The 23,820-nt window shown below is 49.4% G+C and overlaps 1 protein-coding gene across 2 annotated transcripts in view; it reads right to left on the reverse strand.

The window, feature by feature from the left end:
• Positions 1-3,759: 3,759 nt before the first annotated feature.
• The window catches only part of TMUB1 (transmembrane and ubiquitin like domain containing 1), a 130,984-nt gene continuing 110,923 nt past the window's right edge, over positions 3,760-23,820 (reverse strand). For both annotated transcript variants that reach the window (XM_083186517.1, XM_083186518.1), the window contains exon 3: positions 3,760-4,241. In XM_083186517.1, the coding sequence (XP_083042643.1) occupies positions 3,899-4,241 (343 nt within the window). In that variant the 3' untranslated portion in view covers positions 3,760-3,898. The remainder of the gene's footprint in view (positions 4,242-23,820) is intronic.

Genomic DNA, 23,820 nt, shown 5'->3' on the forward strand with positions numbered 1-23,820 from the left:
ATGTGTCAGGACGCTAAGTCCACACTGACGTAGGCACGCATGTGTCAGGGCGCTAAGTCCACACTGACGTAGGCACGCATGTGTCAGGCCGCTAAGTCCACACTGACGTAGGCACGCATGTGTCAGGCCGCTAAGTCTACACTGACGAAGGCACGCATGTGTCAGGACGCTAAGTCCACACTGACGAAGGCCCGCATGTGTCAGGACGCTAAGTCCACACTGACGAAGGCCCGCATGTGTCAGGGTGCTAAGTCCACACTGACGTAGGCCCGCATGTGTCAGGACGCTAAGTCCACATTGACGAAGGCACGCATGTGTCAGGGCGCTAAGTCCACACTGACATAGGCACGCATGTGTCAGGGCGCTAAGTCCACATTGACGAAGGCACGCATGTGTCAGGGCGCTAAGTCCACATTGATGAAGGCACGCATGTGTCAGGGTGCTAAGTCCACACTGACGTAGGCACACATGTGTCAGGCCGCTAAGTCCACACTGACGTAGGCACACATGTGTCAGGCCACTAAGTCCACACTGACGAAGGCACACGTGTCAGGGCGCTAAGTCCACACTGACGTAGGCACGCATGTGTCAGGCCGCTAAGTCCACACTGACGTAGGCACACATGTGTCAGGCCGCTAAGTCCACACTGACGAAGGCCCGCATGTGTCAGGACGCTAAGTCCACACTGACGAAGGCCCGCATGTGTCAGGGCGCTAAGTCCACACTGACATAGGCCCGCATGTGTCAGGGCGCTAAGTCCACACTGACGAAGGCCCGCATGTGTCAGGGCGCTAAGTCCACACTGACGTAGGCCCGCATGTGTCAGGACGCTAAGTCCACACTGACGGAGGACCGCATGTGTCAGGGCGCTAAGTCCACACTGACGTAGGCCCGCATGTGTCAGGCCGCTAAGTCCACACTGACGTAGGCCCGCATGTGTCAGGCCGCTAAGTCCACACTGACGTAGGCACGCATGTGTCAGGGCGCTAAGTCCACACTGACGTATGCCCGCATGTGTCAGGGCGCTAAGTCCACACTGACGTATGCCCGCATGTGTCAGGGCGCTAAGTCCACACTGAGGTAGGCACGCATGTGTCAGGGCGCTAAGTCCACACTGAGGTAGGCACGCATGTGTCAGGGCGCTAAGTCCACACTGACGTAGGCACGCATGTGTCAGGGCGCTAAGTCCACACTGACGTAGGCCCGCATGTGTCAGGGCGCTAAGTCCACACTGACGTAGGCACGCATGTGTCAGGGCGCCAAGTCCACACTGACGTAGGCACACATGTGTCAGGGCGCTAAGTCCACACTGACGTAGGCACGCATGTGTCAGGGCGCTAAGTCCACACTGACGAAGGCCCGCATGTGTCAGGACCTTAAGTCCACACTGACGAAGGCACGCATGTGTCAGGCCGCTAAGTCCACACTGACGTAGGCCCGCATGTGTCAGGGCACTAAGTCCACACTGACGTAGGCACGCATGTGTCAGGGCGCTAAGTCCACACTGACGTAGGCACGCATGTGTCAGGGCGCTAAGTCCACACTGACGAAGGCACACATGTGTCAGGGCGCTAAGTCCACACTGACGAAGGCACGCATGTGTCAGGGCACTAAGTCCACACTGACGTATGCCCGCATGTGTCAGGGCGCTAAGTCCACACTGAGGTAGGCACGCATGTGTCAGGGCGCTAAGTCCACACTGAGGTAGGCACGCATGTGTCAGGGCGCTAAGTCCACACTGAGGTAGGCACGCATGTGTCAGGGCGCTAAGTCCACACTGACGTAGGCCCGCATGTGTCAGGACGATAAGTCCACACTGACGTAGGCACGCATGTGTCAGGGCGCTAAGTCCACACTGACGTAGGCACGCATGTGTCAGGGCGCTAAGTCCACACTGACGAAGCACATCATGTGTAGCCGGTGCGTAGATGGTACTAGGCTGGTGTGGGAGTTTTGTGGGCAGGTGCCTTCACATGAACTTGCAGTGGTACAGACTCCTCCTGCATGTCACCTACCTGTACGACCACCTTTACGCCCCTTTTTTCAGAGCTATGAAGCCGCACCCACAATCTCCCACATCATGCGGTTCTCGTGAGTAGAATGCATAGTGGTTTCACTTCGTACGGCTGCGAAGTCCATGTTTGAAAGTGATTTACGCACAATAGCCAAAAAAACATGTTCAAGCAGGTCTCAATCATTTCCAAAGTGTAAAGAAAAGAACCTCCCACATCACCAGTGCTATGGCGATGACTACACACAGAGATGGCATAAAGGAGTAAGCACAGGCAGGCAGCACAGGGCCAGTCAGGAGGAGAAACTACAGGCAGGCAGCACAGGGTCAGTCAGGAAGATTAAGTACAGCCACTCAGCACATAGTCAGTCGGGAGGAGAAACTACAGGCAGGCAGCACAGGGTCAGTCGGGAGGAGAAAGCACAGGCAGGCAGCACAGGGTCAGTCGGGAGGAGTAAGCACAGGCAGGCAGCACAGGGTCAGTCGGGAGGAGTAAGCACAGGCAGGCAGCACAGGGTCAGTCGGGAGGAGTAAGCACAGGCAGGCAGCACAGGGTCAGTCGGGAGGAGTAAGCAGAGGCAGGCAGCACAGGGTCAGTCGGGAGGAGTAAGCAGAGGCAGTCAGCACAGGGTCAGTCGGGAGGAGTAAGCACAGGCAGGCAGCACAGGGTCAGTCGGGAGGAGTAAGCACAGACAGGCAGCACAGGGTCAGTCGGGAGGAGTAAGCACAGACAGGCAGCACAGGGTCAGTCGGGAGGAGTAAGCACAGACAGGCAGCACAGGGTCAGTCGGGAGGAGTAAGCACAGACAGGCAGAACAGGGTCAGTCGGGAGGAGTAAGCACAGGCAGGCAGCACAGGGTCAGTCGGGAGGAGTAAGCACAGGCACACAGCACAGGGTCAGTCAGGAGGAGTAAGTACAGGCAGGCAGCACAGGGTCAGTCAGGAGGAGTAAGTACAGGCACAGAGCACAGGGTCAGTCAGGAGGAGTAAGTACAGGCAGGCAGCACAGGGTCAGTCAGGAGGAGTAAGTACAGGCAGGCAGCACAGGGTCAGTCAGGAGGAGTAAGTACAGACAGGCAGCACAGGGTCAGTCGGGAGGAGTAAGCACAGGCAGGCAGCACAGGGTCAGTCGGGAGGAGTAAGCACAGGCAGGCAGCACAGGGTCAGTCGGGAGGAGTAAGCACAGGCAGGCAGCACAGGGTCAGTCGGGAGGAGTAAGCACAGACAGGCAGCACAGGGTCAGTCGGGAGGAGTAAGCACAGACAGGCAGCACAGGGTCAGTCGGGAGGAGTAAGCACAGGCACACAGCACTGGGTCAGTCAGGAGGAGTAAGTACAGGCAGGCAGCACAGGGTCAGTCAGGAGGAGTACAGGCAGGCAGCATATTGCCTCTGTGATATATGATGTACACACCTGGACATCAGAAGTGTCGCCCCTCCCTCCGCGCTGCACCTACGTCAGCCAATAACACCTTCTGCTTGTTTTGGAAAAATATTTAAATAATTTATTTCAGCTCCATGGCTCGGTCAGGTCATGATACCAGGTCACATAGCAACTACTGTACACGTCACGGCGGGGGGCTGGGTCGCGCGTTACACCGGGGGCCCTTGGTCATATGTCGCGCATCACAGTATGTCCTGTGTCGCTAACGCCTGGGTCCATGGCTACACAATCTAATGACAAACCACAGTGCAGCTATAGAGGAAGCGGGCATCTGCCCTCCATCAATAACAAACATCTGAAGCAGAGGAATCTGACATGGTTTATTCTTCTGGTGCCTCCAGGGTTGGGGGAGCTACAGGAGATTGTCCTTGGTCTCTGACCCCCCTGCTCCCCAGGACCGTCTCTCAGGGAATAATGAGCAGCCATTCCCGGTGCCTCTGATGGATTACCTCCGGTAAGACGACAGGGCAATAACCGTGACCAGCAAGGTGATGAGACCCAGGCACGCTGTGGCTGTAGCAGTAAACAAGTTTGGGTACTGAAGCTGGCAGTACCACAGGATGAATAGAATCAGTCCAAGCAGTGGCACCAGCAGGCTGCCAACGTTTAGTGGGACCTGGTCCAGCTCAGCGGCACTGCGCCCTGGAGGTGAGGCCTGCGGGGAGATGTGGCAGTGCAGCACACAGCTGTCGGTAAGCTGGAGAGAGGCGACGGTCTGCGAGTCATCTCGGAGGAGCTGCCCTTGGTAGATGAGGCGAACACGTGGTTCCAGTCCAGGAAACTGGCTCCTGTATGAGGGAGGAACAGAACACCACCATAAGGGACTTATACAGCATAAAACCAGTTCACCATGCCGACGTGATGCCGACATAGGTATTATTCTAGGTATTACAGTGTATGGGGCCAGGATCCGGGACATGGACATAACCCACCGATTTATTGCTCAGAACAGCAATATATATGAGCAGCGGCAGATAACGTGACCAGGGATTGGCTTATAAACTGGTAGGTGCAGGAGACAGCATCGCCAGTAGCAACCAGGAGGATAACGCTGGTTCCTGTAGTGCACCTATATACAGACTATATAATAATGGGGTGGCAGGGAGAGGTGCCCCTATACGCACAGTACAGGACAGACTATATAATAATGGGGTGACAGGGAGAGGTGCCTCTATACACACAGTCAGTACAGGACAGACTATATAATAATGGGGTGGCAGGGAGAGGTGCCTCTATACACACAGCACAGGACAGACTATATAATAATGGGGTGGCAGGGAGAGGTGCCTCTATACACACAGCACAGGACAGACTATATAATAATGGGGTGGCAGGGAGAGGTGCCTCTATACGCACAGTACAGGACAGACTATATAATAATGGGGTGACAGGGAGAGGTGCCTCTATACACACAGCACAGCACAGACTATATAATAATGGGGTGGCAGGGAGAGGTGCTTCTATACACACAGCACAGGACAGACTATATAATAATGGGGGGGCAGGGAGAGGTGCCTCTATACGCACAGTACAGGACAGACTATATAATAATGGGGTGGCAGGGAGAGGTGCCTCTATACGCACAGCACAGGACAGACTATATAATAATGGGGTGGCAGGGAGAGGTGCCTCTATACGCACAGTACAGGACAGACTATATAATAATGGGGTGACAGGGAGAGGTGCCTCTATACGCACAGTACAGGACAGACTATATAATAATGGGGTGACAGGGAGAGGTGCCTCTATACACAGTACAGGACAGACTATATAATAATGGGGTGGCAGGGAGAGGTGCCTCTATACACACAGTACAGGACAGACTATATAATAATGGGGTGGCAGGGAGAGGTGCCTCTATACACAGTACAGTACAGGACAGACTATATAATAATGGGGTGACAGGGAGAGGTGCCTCTATACACACAGTACAGGACAGACTATATAATAATGGGGTGGCAGGGAGAGGTGCCTCTATACACACAGCACAGGACAGACTATATAATAATGGGGTGGCAGGGAGAGGTGCCTCTATACACACAGTACAGGACAGACTATATAATAATGGGGTGACAGGGAGAGGTGCCTCTATACACACAGTACAGGACAGACTATATAATAATGGGGTGGCAGGGAGAGGTGCCTCTATACACACAGCACAGACTATATAATAATGGGGTGGCAGGGAGAGGTGCCTCTATACACACAGCACAGACTATATAATAATGGGGCGGCAGGGAGAGGTGCCTCTATACACAGTACAGTACAGGACAGACTATATAATAATGGGGTGGCAGGGAGAGGTGCCTCTATACGCACAGCACAGGACAGACTATATAATAATGGGGTGGCAGGGAGAGGTGCCTCTATACACACAGCACAGGACAGACTATATAATAATGGGGTGGCAGGGAGAGGTGCCTCTATACACACAGTACAGGACAGACTATATAATAATGGGGTGGCAGGGAGAGGTGCCTCTATACACACAGCACAGGACAGACTATATAATAATGGGGTGGCAGGGAGAGGTGCCTCTATACACACAGTACAGGACAGACTATATAATAATGGGGTGGCAGGGAGAGGTGCCTCTATACACACAGTACAGGACAGACTATATAATAATGGGGTGGCAGGGAGAGGTGCCTCTATACACACAGCACAGGACAGACTATATAATAATGGGGTGGCAGGGAGAGGTGCCTCTATACACACAGGACAGGACAGACTATATAATAATGGGGTGACAGGGAGAGGTGCCTCTATACACACAGTACAGGACAGACTATATAATAATGGGGTGGCAGGGAGAGGTGCCTCTATACACATAGTACAGGACAGACTATATAATAATGGGGTGGCAGGGAGAGGTGCCTCTATACACAGCACAGTAGAGGACAGACTATATAATAATGGGGTGGCAGGGAGAGGTGCCTCTATACGCACAGTACAGGACAGACTATATAATAATGGGGTGACAGGGAGAGGTGCCTCTATACACACAGTACAGGACAGACTATATAATAATGGGGTGGCAGGGAGAGGTGCCTCTATACACACAGTACAGGACAGACTATATAATAATGGGGTGACAGGGAGAGGTGCCTCTATACACACAGTACAGGACAGACTATATAATAATGGGGTGGCAGGGAGAGGTGCCTCTATACACAGTACAGTACAGGACAGACTATATAATAATGGGGTGACAGGGAGAGGTGCCTCTATACGCACAGCACAGGACAGACTATATAATAATGGGGTGGCAGGGAGAGGTGCCTCTATACACACAGCACAGGACAGACTATATAATAATGGGGTGGCAGGGAGAGGTGCCTATATACGCACAGTACAGGACAGACTATATAATAATGGGGTGGCAGGGAGAGGTGCCTCTATACGCACAGCACAGGACAGACTATATAATAATGGGGTGGCAGGGAGAGGTGCCTCTATACGCACAGTACAGGACAGACTATATAATAATGGGGTGGCAGGGAGAGGTGCCTCTATACACACAGCACAGACTATAAAATAATGGGGTGGCAGAGAGAGGTGCCTCTATACACACAGCACAGGACAGACTATATAATAATGGGGTGGCAGGGAGAGGTGCCTCTATACACACAGTACAGGACAGACTATATAATAATGGGGTGGCAGGGAGAGGTGCCTCTATACACACAGCACAGGACAGACTATATAATAATGGGGTGGCAGGGAGAGGTGCCTCTATACACACAGCACAGGACAGACTATATAATAATGGGGTGGCAGAGAGAGGTGCCTCTATACACACAGCACAGGACAGACTATATAATAATGGGGTGGCAGAGAGAGGTGCCTCTATACACACAGCACAGGACAGACTATATAATAATGGGGTGGCAGAGAGAGGTGCCTCTATACACACAGTACAGGACAGACTATATAATAATGGGGTGGCAGGGAGAGGTGCCTCTATACACACAGTACAGGACAGACTATATAATAATGGGGTGGCAGGGAGAGGTGCCTCTATACACACAGTCAGTACAGTACAGGACAGACTACATAATAATGGGGTGACAGGGAGAGGTGCCTCTATACACACAGCACAGGACAGACTATATAATAATGGGGTGGCAGGGAGAGGTGCCTCTATACACACAGTACAGGACAGACTATATAATAATGGGGTGGCAGGGAGAGGTGCCTCTATACACACAGTACAGGACAGACTATATAATAATGGGGTGGCAGGGAGAGGTGCCTCTATACACACAGTCAGTACAGTACAGGACAGACTACATAATAATGGGGTGACAGGGAGAGGTGCCTCTATACACACAGCACAGGACAGACTATATAATAATGGGGTGGCAGGGAGAGGTGCCTCTATACACACAGTACAGGACAGACTATATAATAATGGGGTGGCAGGGAGAGGTGCCTCTATACACACAGTACAGGACAGACTATATAATAATGGGGTGGCAGGGAGAGGTGCCTCTATACACACAGCACAGGACAGACTATATAATAATGGGGTGGCAGGGAGAGGTGCCTCTATACACACAGCACAGGACAGACTATATAATAATGGGGTGGCAGGGAGAGGTGCCTCTATACGCACAGTACAGGACAGACTATATAATAATGGGGTGACAGGGAGAGGTGCCTCTATACACACAGTACAGGACAGACTATATAATAATGGGGTGGCAGGGAGAGGTGCCTCTATACACACAGTACAGGACAGACTATATAATAATGGGGTGGCAGGGAGAGGTGCCTCTATACACACAGCACAGGACAGACTATATAATAATGGGGTGGCAGGGAGAGGTGCCTCTATACACACAGTACAGGACAGACTATATAATAATGGGGTGGCAGGGAGAGGTGCCTCTATACACACAGCACAGTACAGACTATATAATAATGGGGTGGCAGGGAGAGGTGCCTCTATACACACAGCACAGGACAGACTATATAATAATGGGGTGGCAGGGAGAGGTGCCTCTATACACACAGTACAGGACAGACTATATAATAATGGGGTGGCAGGGAGAGGTGCCTCTATACACACAGTACAGTACAGACTATATAATAATGGGGTGGCAGGGAGAGGTGCCTCTATACGCACAGTACAGGACAGACTATATAATAATGGGGTGGCAGGGAGAGGTGCCTCTATACACACAGTACAGGACAGACTATATAATAATGGGGTGGCAGGGAGAGGTGCCTCTATACACACAGCACAGGACAGACTATATAATAATGGGGAGGCAGGGAGAGGTGCCTCTATACACACAGCACAGTACAGACTATATAATAATGGGGTGGCAGGGAGAGGTGCCTCTATACACAGTACAGACTATATAATAATGGGGTGGCAGGGAGAGGTGCCTCTATACGCACAGTACAGGACAGACTATATAATAATGGGGTGGCAGGGAGAGGTGCCTCTATACACACAGTACAGGACAGACTATATAATAATGGGGTGGCAGGGAGAGGTGCCTATATACACACAGGACAGGACAGACTATATAATAATGGGGTGGCAGGGAGAGGTGCCTCTATACACACAGTACAGGACAGACTATATAATAATGGGGTGACAGGGAGAGGTGCTTCTATACACAGTACAGGACAGACTATATAATAATGGGGTGACAGGGAGAGGTGCCTCTATACACACAGTACAGGACAGACTATATAATAATGGGGTGGCAGGGAGAGGTGCCTATATACACACAGGACAGGACAGACTATATAATAATGGGGTGGCAGGGGGAGGTGCCTCTATACACACAGTACAGGACAGACTATATAATAATGGGGTGGCAGGGAGAGGTGCCTCTATACACACAGTACAGGACAGACTATATAATAATGGGGTGGCAGGGAGAGGTGCCTCTATACACACAGTACAGTACAGACTATATAATAATAGGGTGGCAGGGAGAGGTGCCTCTATACGCACAGTACAGGACAGACTATATAATAATGGGGCGGCAGGGGGAGGTGCCTCTATACACACAGTACAGGACAGACTATATAATAATGGGGTGGCAGGGAGAGGTGCCTCTATACACACAGCACAGGACAGACTATATAATAATGGGGTGGCAGGGAGAGGTGCCTCTATACACACAGTCAGTACAGGACAGACTATATAATAATGGGGTGGCAGGGAGAGGTGCCTCTATACACACAGTACAGGACAGACTATATAATAATGGGGTGGCAGGGAGAGGTGCCTCTATACGCACAGTACAGTACAGACTATATAATAATGGGGTGGCAGGGAGAGGTGCCTCTATACACACAGTACAGGACAGACTATATAATAATGGGGTGACAGGGGGAGGTGCCTCTATACACACAGCACAGGACAGACTATATAATAATGGGGTGGCAGGGAGAGGTGCCTCTATACACACAGTCAGTACAGGACAGACTATATAATAATGGGGTGGCAGGGAGAGGTGCCTCTATACACACAGCACAGGACAGACTATATAATAATGGGGTGGCAGGGAGAGGTGCCTATATACACACAGCACAGGACAGGACAGACTATATAATAATGGGGCGGCAGGGAGAGGTGCCTCTACACACACAGTACAGGACAGACTATATAATAATGGGGTGGCAGGGAGAGGTGCCTCTATACACACAGCACAGACTATATAATAATGGGGCGGCAGGGAGAGGTGCCTCTATACACACAGCACAGGACAGACTATATAATAATGGGGTGGCAGGGAGAGGTGCCTCTATACACACAGCACAATACAGACTATATAATAATGGGGTGGCAGGGAGAGCTGCCTCTATACACACAGCACAGGACAGACTACATAATAATGGGGTGGCAGGGAGAGGTGCCTCTATACACACAGCACAGACTATATAATAATGGGGTGGCAGGGAGAGGTGCCTCTATACACACAGCACAGACTATATAATAATGGGGCGGCAGGGAGAGGTGCCTCTATACACACAGTACAGGACAGACTATATAATAATGGGGTGGCAGGGAGAGGTGCCTCTATACGTACAGTCAGTACAGGACAGACTATATAATAATGGGGTGGCAGGGAGAGCTGCCTCTATATACACAGTACAGGACAGACTATATAATAATGGGGTGGCAGGGAGAGGTGCCTCTATACACACAGCACAGGACAGACTATATAATAATGGGGTGGCAGGGAGAGGTGCCTCTATACACACAGTACAGTACAGACTATATAATAATGGGGTGGCAGGGAGAGGTGCCTCTATACGCACAGTACAGGACAGACTATATAATAATGGGGTGGCAGGGAGAGGTGCCTCTATACACACAGTACAGGACAGACTATATAATAATGGGGTGGCAGGGAGAGGTGCCTCTATACACACAGTACAGGACAGACTATATAATAATGGGGTGGCAGGGAGAGGTGCCTCTATACACACAGTACAGTACAGGACAGACTATATAATAATGGGGTGACAGGGAGAGGTGCCTCTATACACACAGTACAGGACAGACTATATAATAATGGGGTGGCAGGGAGAGGTGCCTCTATACACACAGTACAGGACAGACTATATTATAATGGGGTGGCAGGGAGAGGTGCCTCTATACACACAGTACAGGACAGACTATATAATAATGGGGTGGCAGGGAGAGGTGCCTCTATACACAGTACAGTACAGGACAGACTATATAATAATGGGGTGACAGGGAGAGGTGCCTCTATACACACAGTACAGTACAGACTATATAATAATGGGGTGGCAGGGAGAGGTGCCTCTATACACACAGTACAGGACAGATTATATAATAATGGGGTGGCAGGGAGAGGTGCCTCTATACACACAGTACAGTACAGACTATATAATAATGGGGTGGCAGGGAGAGGTGCCTCTATACACAGTACAGGACAGACTATATAATAATGGGGTGGCAGGGAGAGGTGCCTCTATACACAGTACAGTACAGACTATATAATAATGGGGTGGCAGGGAGAGGTGCCTCTATACACAGTACAGGACAGACTATATAATAATGGGGTGGCAGGGAGAGGTGCCTCTATACGCACAGCACAGGACAGACTATATAATAATGGGGTGGCAGGGAGAGGTGCCTCTATACACAGTACAGGACAGACTATATAATAATGGGGTGACAGGGGGAGGTGCCTCTATACACACAGCACAGGACAGACTATATAATAATGGGGTGGCAGGGAGAGGTGCCTCTATACACACAGTCAGTACAGGACAGACTATATAATAATGGGGTGACAGGGAGAGGTGCCTCTATACACACAGCACAGGACAGACTATATAATAATGGGGTGGCAGGGAGAGGTGCCTCTATACACACACAGTACAGGACAGACTATATAATAATGGGGTGGCAGGGAGAGGTGCCTCTATACACAGTACAGTACAGACTATATAATAATGGGGTGGCAGGGAGAGGTGCCTCTATACACACAGTACAGGACAGACTATATAATAATGGGGTGGCAGGGAGAGGTGCCTCTATACACACAGTACAGTACAGACTATATAATAATGGGGTGGCAGGGAGAGGTGCCTCTATACACAGTACAGTACAGACTATATAATAATGGGGTGGCAGGGAGAGGTGCCTCTATACACACAGTACAGGACAGACTATATAATAATGGGGTGGCAGGGAGAGGTGCCTCTATACGCACAGTACAGGACAGACTATATAATAATGGGGTGGCAGGGAGAGGTGCCTCTATACACACAGTACAGGACAGACTATATAATAATGGGGTGGCAGGGAGAGGTGCCTCTATACACACAGTACAGGACAGACTATATAATAATGGGGTGGCAGGGAGAGGTGCCTCTATACACACAGTACAGTACAGGACAGACTATATAATAATGGGGTGACAGGGAGAGGTGCCTCTATACACACAGTACAGGACAGACTATATAATAATGGGGTGGCAGGGAGAGGTGCCTCTATACACACAGTACAGGACAGACTATATTATAATGGGGTGGCAGGGAGAGGTGCCTCTATACACACAGTACAGGACAGACTATATAATAATGGGGTGGCAGGGAGAGGTGCCTCTATACACAGTACAGTACAGGACAGACTATATAATAATGGGGTGACAGGGAGAGGTGCCTCTATACACACAGCACAGGACAGACTATATAATAATGGGGTGGCAGGGAGAGGTGCCTCTATATACACAGCACAGGACAGACTATATAATAATGGGGTGGCAGGGAGAGGTGCCTCTATACACACAGCACAGGACAGACTATATAATAATGGGGTGGCAGGGAGAGGTGCCTCTATACGCACAGCACAGGACAGACTATATAATAATGGGGTGGCAGGGAGAGGTGCCTCTATACACACAGTACAGGACAGACTATATAATAATGGGGTGGCAGGGAGAGGTGCCTCTATACACACAGTACAGGACAGACTATATAATAATGGGGTGGCAGGGAGAGGTGCCTCTATACACAGTACAGTACAGGACAGACTATATAATAATGGGGTGGCAGGGAGAGGTGCCTCTATACACAGTACAGTACAGGACAGACTACATAATAATGGGGTGGCAGGGAGAGGTGCCTCTATACACACAGTACAGGACAGACTATATAATAATGGGGTGACAGGGAGAGGTGCCTCTATACACACAGCACAGGACAGACTATATAATAATGGGGTGGCAGGGAGAGGTGCCTCTATACACACAGCACAGGACAGATTATATAATAATGGGGTGGCAGGGAGAGGTGCCTCTATACACACCGCACAGGACAGACTATATAATAATGGGGTGGCAGGGAGAGGTGCCTCTATACACACAGTACAGGACAGACTATATAATAATGGGGTGGCAGGGAGAGGTGCCTCTATACACACAGTACAGGACAGACTATATAATAATGGGGTGGCAGGGAGAGGTGCCTCTATACACACACAGTACAGGACAGACTATATAATAATGGGGTGGCAGGGAGAGGTGCCTCTATACACACAGTACAGGACAGACTATATAATAATGGGGTGGCAGGGAGAGGTGCCCCTATACGCACAGTACAGGACAGACTATATAATAATGGGGTGGCAGGGAGAGGTGCCTCTATACACACAGTACAGGACAGACTATATAATAATGGGGTGGCAGGGAGAGGTGCCTCTATACACACAGTACAGGACAGACTATATAATAATGGGGTGGCAGGGAGAGGTGCCTCTATACGCACAGTACAGGACAGACTATATAATAATGGGGTGGCAGGGAGAGGTGCCTCTATAAGCACAGTACAGGACAGACTATATAATAATGGGGTGGCAGGGAGAGGTGCCTCTATACACACAGGACAGGACAGACTATATAATAATGGGGTGGCAGGGAGAGGTGCCTCTATACACACAGTCAGTACAGACTATATAATAATGGGGTGGCAGGGAGAGGTGCCTCTATACACACAGTACAGGACAGACTATATAATAATGGGGTGGCAGGGAGAGGTGCCTCTATACACACAGCACAGGACAGACTATATAATAATGGGGTGGCAGGGAGAGGTGCCTCTATACACACAGCACAGACTATATAATAAGGGGGTGACAGGGAGAGGTGCCTCTATACACACAGCACAGACTATATAATAATGGGGTGACAGGGAGAGGTGCCTCTATACACACAGTACAGGACAGACTATATAATAAGGGGGTGGCAGGGAGAGGTGCCTCTATACACACAGCACAGACTATATAATAATGGGGTGACAGGGAGAGGTGCCTCTATACACACAGTACAGGACAGACTATATAATAATGGGGTGGCAGGGAGAGGTGCCTCTATACACACAGCACAGGACAGACTATATAATAATGGGGTGGCAGGGAGAGGTGCCTCTATACACACAGTACAGGACAGACTATATAATAATGGGGTGGCAGGGAGAGGTGCCTCTATACGCACAGTCAGTACAGGACAGACTATATAATAATGGGGTGGCAGGGAGAGGTGCCTCTATACACACAGTCAGTACAGACTATATAATAATGGGGTGGCAGGGAGAGGTGCCTCTATACACACAGCACAGGACAGACTATATAATAATGGGGTGGCAGGGAGAGGTGCCTCTATACACACAGCACAGGACAGACTATATAATAATGGGGTGGCAGGGAGAGGTGCCTCTATACACACAGCACAGGACAGACTATATAATAATGGGGTGGCAGGGAGAGGTGCCTCTATACGCACAGCACAGTACAGACTATATAATAATGGGGTGGCAGGGAGAGGTGCCTCTATACACACAGCATAGGACAGACTATATAATAATGGGGTGGCAGGGAGAGGTGCCTCTATACACACAGTACAGGACAGACTATATAATAATGGGGTGGCAGGGAGAGGTGCCTCTATATACACAGTACAGGACAGACTATATAATAATGGGGTGGCAGGGAGAGGTGCCTCTATACACACAGCACAGGACAGACTATATAATAATGGGGTGGCAGGGAGAGGTGCCTCTATACACACAGTACAGGACAGACTATATAATAATGGGGTGACAGGGAGAGGTGCCTCTATACACAGTACAGGACAGACTATATAATAATAGGGTGGCAGGGAGAGGTGCCTCTATACACACAGTACAGGACAGACTATATAATAATGGGGTGGCAGGGAGAGGTGCCTCTATACGCACAGTACAGGACAGACTATATAATAATGGGGTGGCAGGGAGAGGTGCCTCTATACACACAGCACAGGACAGACTATATAATAATGGGGTGGCAGGGAGAGGTGCCTCTATACACACAGCACAGGACAGACTATATAATAATGGGGTGGCAGGGAGAGGTGCCTCTATACACACAGTACAGGACAGACTATATAATAATGGGGTGACAGGGAGAGGTGCCTCTATACACACAGTACAGGACAGACTATATAATAATGGGGTGGCAGGGAGAGGTGCCTCTATACGCACAGTACAGGACAGACTATATAATAATGGGGTGGCAGGGAGAGGTGCCTCTATACACACAGTACAGGACAGACTATATAATAATGGGGTGACAGGGAGAGGTGCCTCTATACACACAGTACAGGACAGACTATATAATAATGGGGTGACAGGGAGAGGTGCCTCTATACACACAGTACAGGACAGACTATATAATAATGGGGTGGCAGGGAGAGGTGCCTCTATACACACAGTACAGGACAGACTATATAATAATGGGGTGGCAGGGAGAGGTGCCTCTATACACACAGTACGGGACAGACTATATAATAATGGGGTGGCAGGGAGAGGTGCCTCTATACACACAGTACAGGACAGACTATATAATAATGGGGTGGCAGGGAGAGGTGCCTCTATACACACAGTACAGGACAGACTATATAATAATGGGGTGGCAGGGAGAGGTGCCTCTATACACACAGTACAGGACAGACTATATAATAATGGGGTGGCAGGGGGAGGTGCCTCTATACACACAGTACAGGACAGACTATATAATAATGGGGTGGCAGGGAGAGGTGCCTCTATACACACAGCACAGTACAGGACAGACTACATAATAATGGGGTGACAGGGAGAGGTGCCTCTATACACACAGCACAGGACAGACTATATAATAATGGGGTGGCAGGGAGAGGTGCCTCTATACACACAGTACAGGACAGACTATATAATAATGGGGTGGCAGGGAGAGGTGCCTCTATACGCACAGTACAGGACAGACTATATAATAATGGGGTGGCAGGGAGAGGTGCCCCTATACACACAGTACAGGACAGATTATATAATAATGGGGTGGCAGGGAGAGGTGCCTCTATACACACAGTACAGTACAGACTATATAATAATGGGGTGGCAGGGAGAGGTGCCTCTATACACACAGTACAGGACAGACTATATAATAATGGGGTGACAGGGAGAGGTGCCTCTATACACACAGCACAGGACAGACTATATAATAATGGGGTGGCAGGGAGAGGTGCCTCTATACACACAGTACAGGACAGACTATATAATAATGGGGTGGCAGGGAGAGGTGCCTCTATACACACAGCACAGGACAGACTATATAATAATGGGGTGGCAGGGAGAGGTGCCTCTATACACACAGCACAGGACAGACTATATAATAATGGGGTGGCAGGGAGAGGTGCCTCTATACACACAGTACAGGACAGACTATATAATAATGGGGTGACAGGGAGAGGTGCCTCTATACACACAGTACAGGACAGACTATATAATAATGGGGTGGCAGGGAGAGGTGCCTCTATACACACAGTACAGGACAGACTATATAATAATGGGGTGGCAGGGAGAGGTGCCTCTATACACACAGCACAGGACAGACTATATAATAATGGGGTGGCAGGGAGAGGTGCCTCTATACACACAGTACAGGACAGACTATATAATAATGGGGTGGCAGGGAGAGGTGCCTCTATACACACAGTACAGGACAGACTATATAATAATGGGGTGGCAGGGAGAGGTGCCTCTATACGCACAGTACAGGACAGACTATATAATAATGGGGTGGCAGGGAGAGGTGCCTCTATACACACAGTACAGTACAGACTATATAATAATGGGGTGGCAGGGAGAGGTGCCTCTATACACACAGTACAGGACAGACTATATAATAATGGGGTGGCAGGAGAGGTGCCTCTATACACACAGTACAGTACAGACTATATAATAATGGGGTGGCAGGGAGAGGTGCCTCTATACACACAGTACAGTACAGACTATATAATAATGGGGTGGCAGGGAGAGGTGCCTCTATACGCACAGTACAGGACAGACTATATAATAATGGGGTGGCAGGGAGAGGTGCCTCTATACACACAGTACAGGACAGACTATATAATAATGGGGTGGCAGGGAGAGGTGCCTCTATACACACAGTACAGGACAGACTATATAATAATGGGGTGGCAGGGAGAGGTGCCTCTATACACACAGCACAGGACAGACTATATAATAATGGGGAGGCAGGGAGAGGTGCCTCTATACACACAGCACAGTACAGACTATATAATAATGGGGTGGCAGGGAGAGGTGCCTCTATACACAGTACAGTACAGACTATATAATAATGGGGTGGCAGGGAGAGGTGCCTCTATACGCACAGTACAGGACAGACTATATAATAATGGGGTGGCAGGGAGAGGTGCCTCTATACACACAGTACAGGACAGACTATATAATAATGGGGTGGCAGGGAGAGGTGCCTATATACACACAGGACAGGACAGACTATATAATAATGGGGTGGCAGGGAGAGGTGCCTCTATACACACAGTACAGGACAGACTATATAATAATGGGGTGACAGGGAGAGGTGCTTCTATACACAGTACAGGACAGACTATATAATAATGGGGTGACAGGGAGAGGTGCCTCTATACACACAGTACAGGACAGACTATATAATAATGGGGTGGCAGGGAGAGGTGCCTATATACACACAGGACAGGACAGACTATATAATAATGGGGTGGCAGGGGGAGGTGCCTCTATACACACAGTACAGGACAGACTATATAATAATGGGGTGGCAGGGAGAGGTGCCTCTATACACACAGTACAGGACAGACTATATAATAATGGGGTGGCAGGGAGAGGTGCCTCTATACACACAGTACAGGACAGACTATATAATAATGGGGTGGCAGGGAGAGGTGCCTCTATACACACAGTACAGGACAGACTATATAATAATGGGGTGGCAGGGAGAGGTGCCTCTATACGCACAGTACAGGACAGACTATATAATAATGGGGTGGCAGGGAGAGGTGCCTCTATACACACAGTACAGTACAGACTATATAATAATGGGGTGGCAGGGAGAGGTGCCTCTATACACACAGTACAGGACAGACTATATAATAATGGGGTGGCAGGGAGAGGTGCCTCTATACACACAGTACAGTACAGACTATATAATAATAGGGTGGCAGGGAGAGGTGCCTCTATACGCACAGTACAGGACAGACTATATAATAATGGGGCGGCAGGGGGAGGTGCCTCTATACACACAGTACAGGACAGACTATATAATAATGGGGTGGCAGGGAGAGGTGCCTCTATACACACAGCACAGGACAGACTATATAATAATGGGGTGGCAGGGAGAGGTGCCTCTATACACACAGTCAGTACAGGACAGACTATATAATAATGGGGTGGCAGGGAGAGGTGCCTCTATACACACAGCACAGGACAGACTATATAATAATGGGGTGGCAGGGAGAGGTGCCTATATACACACAGCACAGGACAGGACAGACTATATAATAATGGGGTGGCAGGGAGAGGTGCCTCTATACACACAGTACAGTACAGACTATATAATAATGGGGTGGCAGGGAGAGGTGCCTCTATACACACAGCACAGGACAGACTACATAATAATGGGGTGGCAGGGAGAGGTGCCTCTATACACACACAGTACAGGACAGACTATATAATAATGGGGTGACAGGGAGAGGTGCCTCTATACACACAGTACAGGACAGACTATATAATAATGGGGTGGCAGGGAGAGGTGCCCCTATACACACAGTACAGGACAGATTATATAATAATGGGGTGGCAGGGAGAGGTGCCTCTATACACACAGTACAGTACAGACTATATAATAATGGGGTGGCAGGGAGAGGTGCCTCTATACGCACAGTACAGGACAGACTATATAATAATGGGGTGGCAGGGAGAGGTGCCTCTATACACACAGTACAGGACAGACTATATAATAATGGGGTGGCAGGGAGAGGTGCCTCTATACACACAGTACAGGACAGACTATATAATAATGGGGTGGCAGGGAGAGGTGCCTCTATACACACAGTACAGTACAGGACAGACTATATAATAATGGGGTGACAGGGAGAGGTGCCTCTATACACACAGTACAGGACAGACTATATAATAATGGGGTGGCAGGGAGAGGTGCCTCTATACACACAGTACAGGACAGACTATATTATAATGGGGTGGCAGGGAGAGGTGCCTCTATACACACAGTACAGGACAGACTATATAATAATGGGGTGGCAGGGAGAGGTGCCTCTATACACAGTACAGTACAGGACAGACTATATAATAATGGGGTGACAGGGAGAGGTGCCTCTATACACACAGCACAGGACAGACTATATAATAATGGGGTGGCAGGGAGAGGTGCCTCTATATACACAGCACAGGACAGACTATATAATAATGGGGTGGCAGGGAGAGGTGCCTCTATACACACAGCACAGGACAGACTATATAATAATGGGGTGGCAGGGAGAGGTGCCTCTATACGCACAGCACAGGACAGACTATATAATAATGGGGTGGCAGGGAGAGGTGCCTCTATACACACAGTACAGGACAGACTATATAATAATGGGGTGGCAGGGAGAGGTGCCTCTATACACACAGTACAGGACAGACTATATAATAATGGGGTGGCAGGGAGAGGTGCCTCTATACACAGTACAGTACAGGACAGACTATATAATAATGGGGTGGCAGGGAGAGGTGCCTCTATACACACAGTACAGGACAGACTATATAATAATGGGGTGGCAGGGAGAGGTGCCTCTATACACAGTACAGTACAGGACAGACTACATAATAATGGGGTGGCAGGGAGAGGTGCCTCTATACACACAGTACAGGACAGATTATATAATAATGGGGTGGCAGGGAGAGGTGCCTCTATACACACCGCACAGGACAGACTATATAATAATGGGGTGGCAGGGAGAGGTGCCTCTATACACACAGTACAGGACAGACTATATAATAATGGGGTGGCAGGGAGAGGTGCCTCTATAGACACAGTACAGGACAGACTATATAATAATGGGGTGGCAGGGAGAGGTGCCTCTATACACACACAGTACAGGACAGACTATATAATAATGGGGTGGCAGGGAGAGGTGCCTCTATACACACAGTACAGGACAGACTATATAATAATGGGGTGGCAGGGAGAGGTGCCCCTATACGCACAGTACAGGACAGACTATATAATAATGGGGTGGCAGGGAGAGGTGCCTCTATACACACAGTACAGGACAGACTATATAATAATGGGGTGGCAGGGAGAGGTGCCTCTATACACACAGCACAGGACAGACTATATAATAATGGGGTGGCAGGGAGAGGTGCCTCTATACACACAGCACAGGACAGACTATATAATAATGGGGTGGCAGGGAGAGGTGCCTCTATACACACAGCACAGGACAGACTATATAATAATGGGGTGGCAGGGAGAGGTGCCTCTATACACACAGTACAGGACAGACTATATAATAATGGGGCGGCAGGGAGAGGTGCCTCTATACACACAGTACAGGACAGACTATATAATAATGGGGTGGCAGGGAGAGCTGCCTCTATATACACAGTACAGGACAGACTATATAATAATGGGGTGACAGGGAGAGGTGCCTCTATATACACACAGCACAGGACAGACTATATAATAATGGGGTGGCAGGGAGAGGTGCCTCTATACACACAGCACAGGACAGACTATATAATAATGGGGTGACAGGGAGAGGTGCCTCTATACACACAGTACAGGACAGACTATATAATAATGGGGTGGCAGGGAGAGGTGCCTCTATACGCACAGTACAGGACAGACTATATAATAATGGGGTGGCAGGGAGAGGTGCCTCTATACACACAGCACAGGACAGACTATATAATAATGGGGTGGCAGGGAGAGGTGCCTCTATACACACAGCACAGACTATATAATAAGGGGGTGACAGGGAGAGGTGCCTCTATACACACAGCACAGACTATATAATAATGGGGTGACAGGGAGAGGTGCCTCTATACACACAGTACAGGACAGACTATATAATAAGGGGGTGGCAGGGAGAGGTGCCTCTATACACACAGCACAGACTATATAATAATGGGGTGACAGGGAGAGGTGCCTCTATACACACAGTACAGGACAGACTATATAATAATGGGGTGGCAGGGAGAGGTGCCTCTATACACACAGCACAGGACAGACTATATAATAATGGGGTGGCAGGGAGAGGTGCCTCTATACACACAGTACAGGACAGACTATATAATAATGGGGTGGCAGGGAGAGGTGCCTCTATACGCACAGTCAGTACAGGACAGACTATATAATAATGGGGTGGCAGGGAGAGGTGCCTCTATACACACAGTCAGTACAGACTATATAATAATGGGGTGGCAGGGAGAGGTGCCTCTATACACACAGCACAGGACAGACTATATAATAATGGGGTGGCAGGGAGAGGTGCCTCTATACACACAGCACAGGACAGACTATATAATAATGGGGTGGCAGGGAGAGGTGCCTCTATACGCACAGCACAGTACAGACTATATAATAATGGGGTGGCAGGGAGAGGTGCCTCTATACACACAGCATAGGACAGACTATATAATAATGGGGTGGCAGGGAGAGGTGCCTCTATACACACAGTACAGGACAGACTATATAATAATGGGGTGGCAGGGAGAGGTGCCTCTATACACACAGTCAGTACAGACTATATAATAATGGGGTGGCAGGGAGAGGTGCCTCTATACACACAGCACAGGACAGACTATATAATAATGGGGTGGCAGGGAGAGGTGCCTCTATACACACAGCACAGGACAGACTATATAATAATGGGGTGGCAGGGAGAGGTGCCTCTATACGCACAGCACAGTACAGACTATATAATAATGGGGTGGCAGGGAGAGGTGCCTCTATACACACAGCATAGGACAGACTATATAATAATGGGGTGGCAGGGAGAGGTGCCTCTATACACACAGTACAGGACAGACTATATAATAATGGGGTGGCAGGGAGAGGTGCCTCTATATACACAGTACAGGACAGACTATATAATAATGGGGTGGCAGGGAGAGGTGCCTCTATACACACAGCACAGGACAGACTATATAATAATGGGGTGGCAGGGAGAGGTGCCTCTATACACACAGTACAGGACAGACTATATAATAATGGGGTGGCAGGGAGAGGTGCCTCTATACACACAGTACAGGACAGACTATATAATAATGGGGTGGCAGGGAGAGGTGCCTCTATACACACAGTACAGGACAGACTATATAATAATGGGGTGGCAGGGAGAGGTGCCTCTATACACACAGTACAGGACAGACTATATAATAATGGGGTGGCAGGGAGAGGTGCCTCTATACGCACAGCACAGGACAGACTATATAATAATGGGGTGACAGGGAGAGGTGCCTCTATACACAGTACAGGACAGACTATATAATAATAGGGTGGCAGGGAGAGGTGCCTCTATACACACAGTACAGGACAGACTATATAATAATGGGGTGGCAGGGAGAGGTGCCTCTATACGCACAGTACAGGACAGACTATATAATAATGGGGTGGCAGGGAGAGGTGCCTCTATACACACAGCACAGGACAGACTATATAATAATGGGGTGGCAGGGAGAGGTGCCTCTATACACACAGCACAGGACAGACTATATAATAATGGGGTGGCAGGGAGAGGTGCCTCTATACACACAGTACAGGACAGACTATATAATAATGGGGTGACAGGGAGAGGTGCCTCTATACACACAGTACAGGACAGACTATATAATAATGGGGTGGCAGGGAGAGGTGCCTCTATACGCACAGTACAGGACAGACTATATAATAATGGGGTGGCAGGGAGAGGTGCCTCTATACACACAGTACAGGACAGACTATATAATAATGGGGTGACAGGGAGAGGTGCCTCTATACACACAGTACAGGACAGACTATATAATAATGGGGTGACAGGGAGAGGTGCCTCTATACACACAGTACAGGACAGACTATATAATAATGGGGTGGCAGGGAGAGGTGCCTCTATACACACAGTACAGGACAGACTATATAATAATGGGGTGGCAGGGAGAGGTGCCTCTATACACACAGTACGGGACAGACTATATAATAATGGGGTGGCAGGGAGAGGTGCCTCTATACACACAGCACAGTACAGACTATATAATAATGGGGTGGCAGGGAGAGGTGCCTCTATACACACAGTACAGGACAGACTATATAATAATGGGGTGGCAGGGAGAGGTGCCTCTATACACAGCACAGTAGAGGACAGACTATATAATAATGGGGTGGCAGGGAGAGGTGCCTCTATACACACAGCACAGGACAGACTATATAATAATGGGGTGGCAGGGAGAGGTGCCTCTATACACACAGTACAGGACAGACTATATAATAATGGGGTGACAGGGGGAGGTGCCTCTATACGCACAGTA

Source organism: Crinia signifera, chromosome 5 (genome assembly GCF_055691185.1).
Source record: "Crinia signifera chromosome 5, ASM5569118v1, whole genome shotgun sequence".
NCBI classification, from domain to species: Eukaryota; Metazoa; Chordata; class Amphibia; order Anura; family Myobatrachidae; genus Crinia; species Crinia signifera.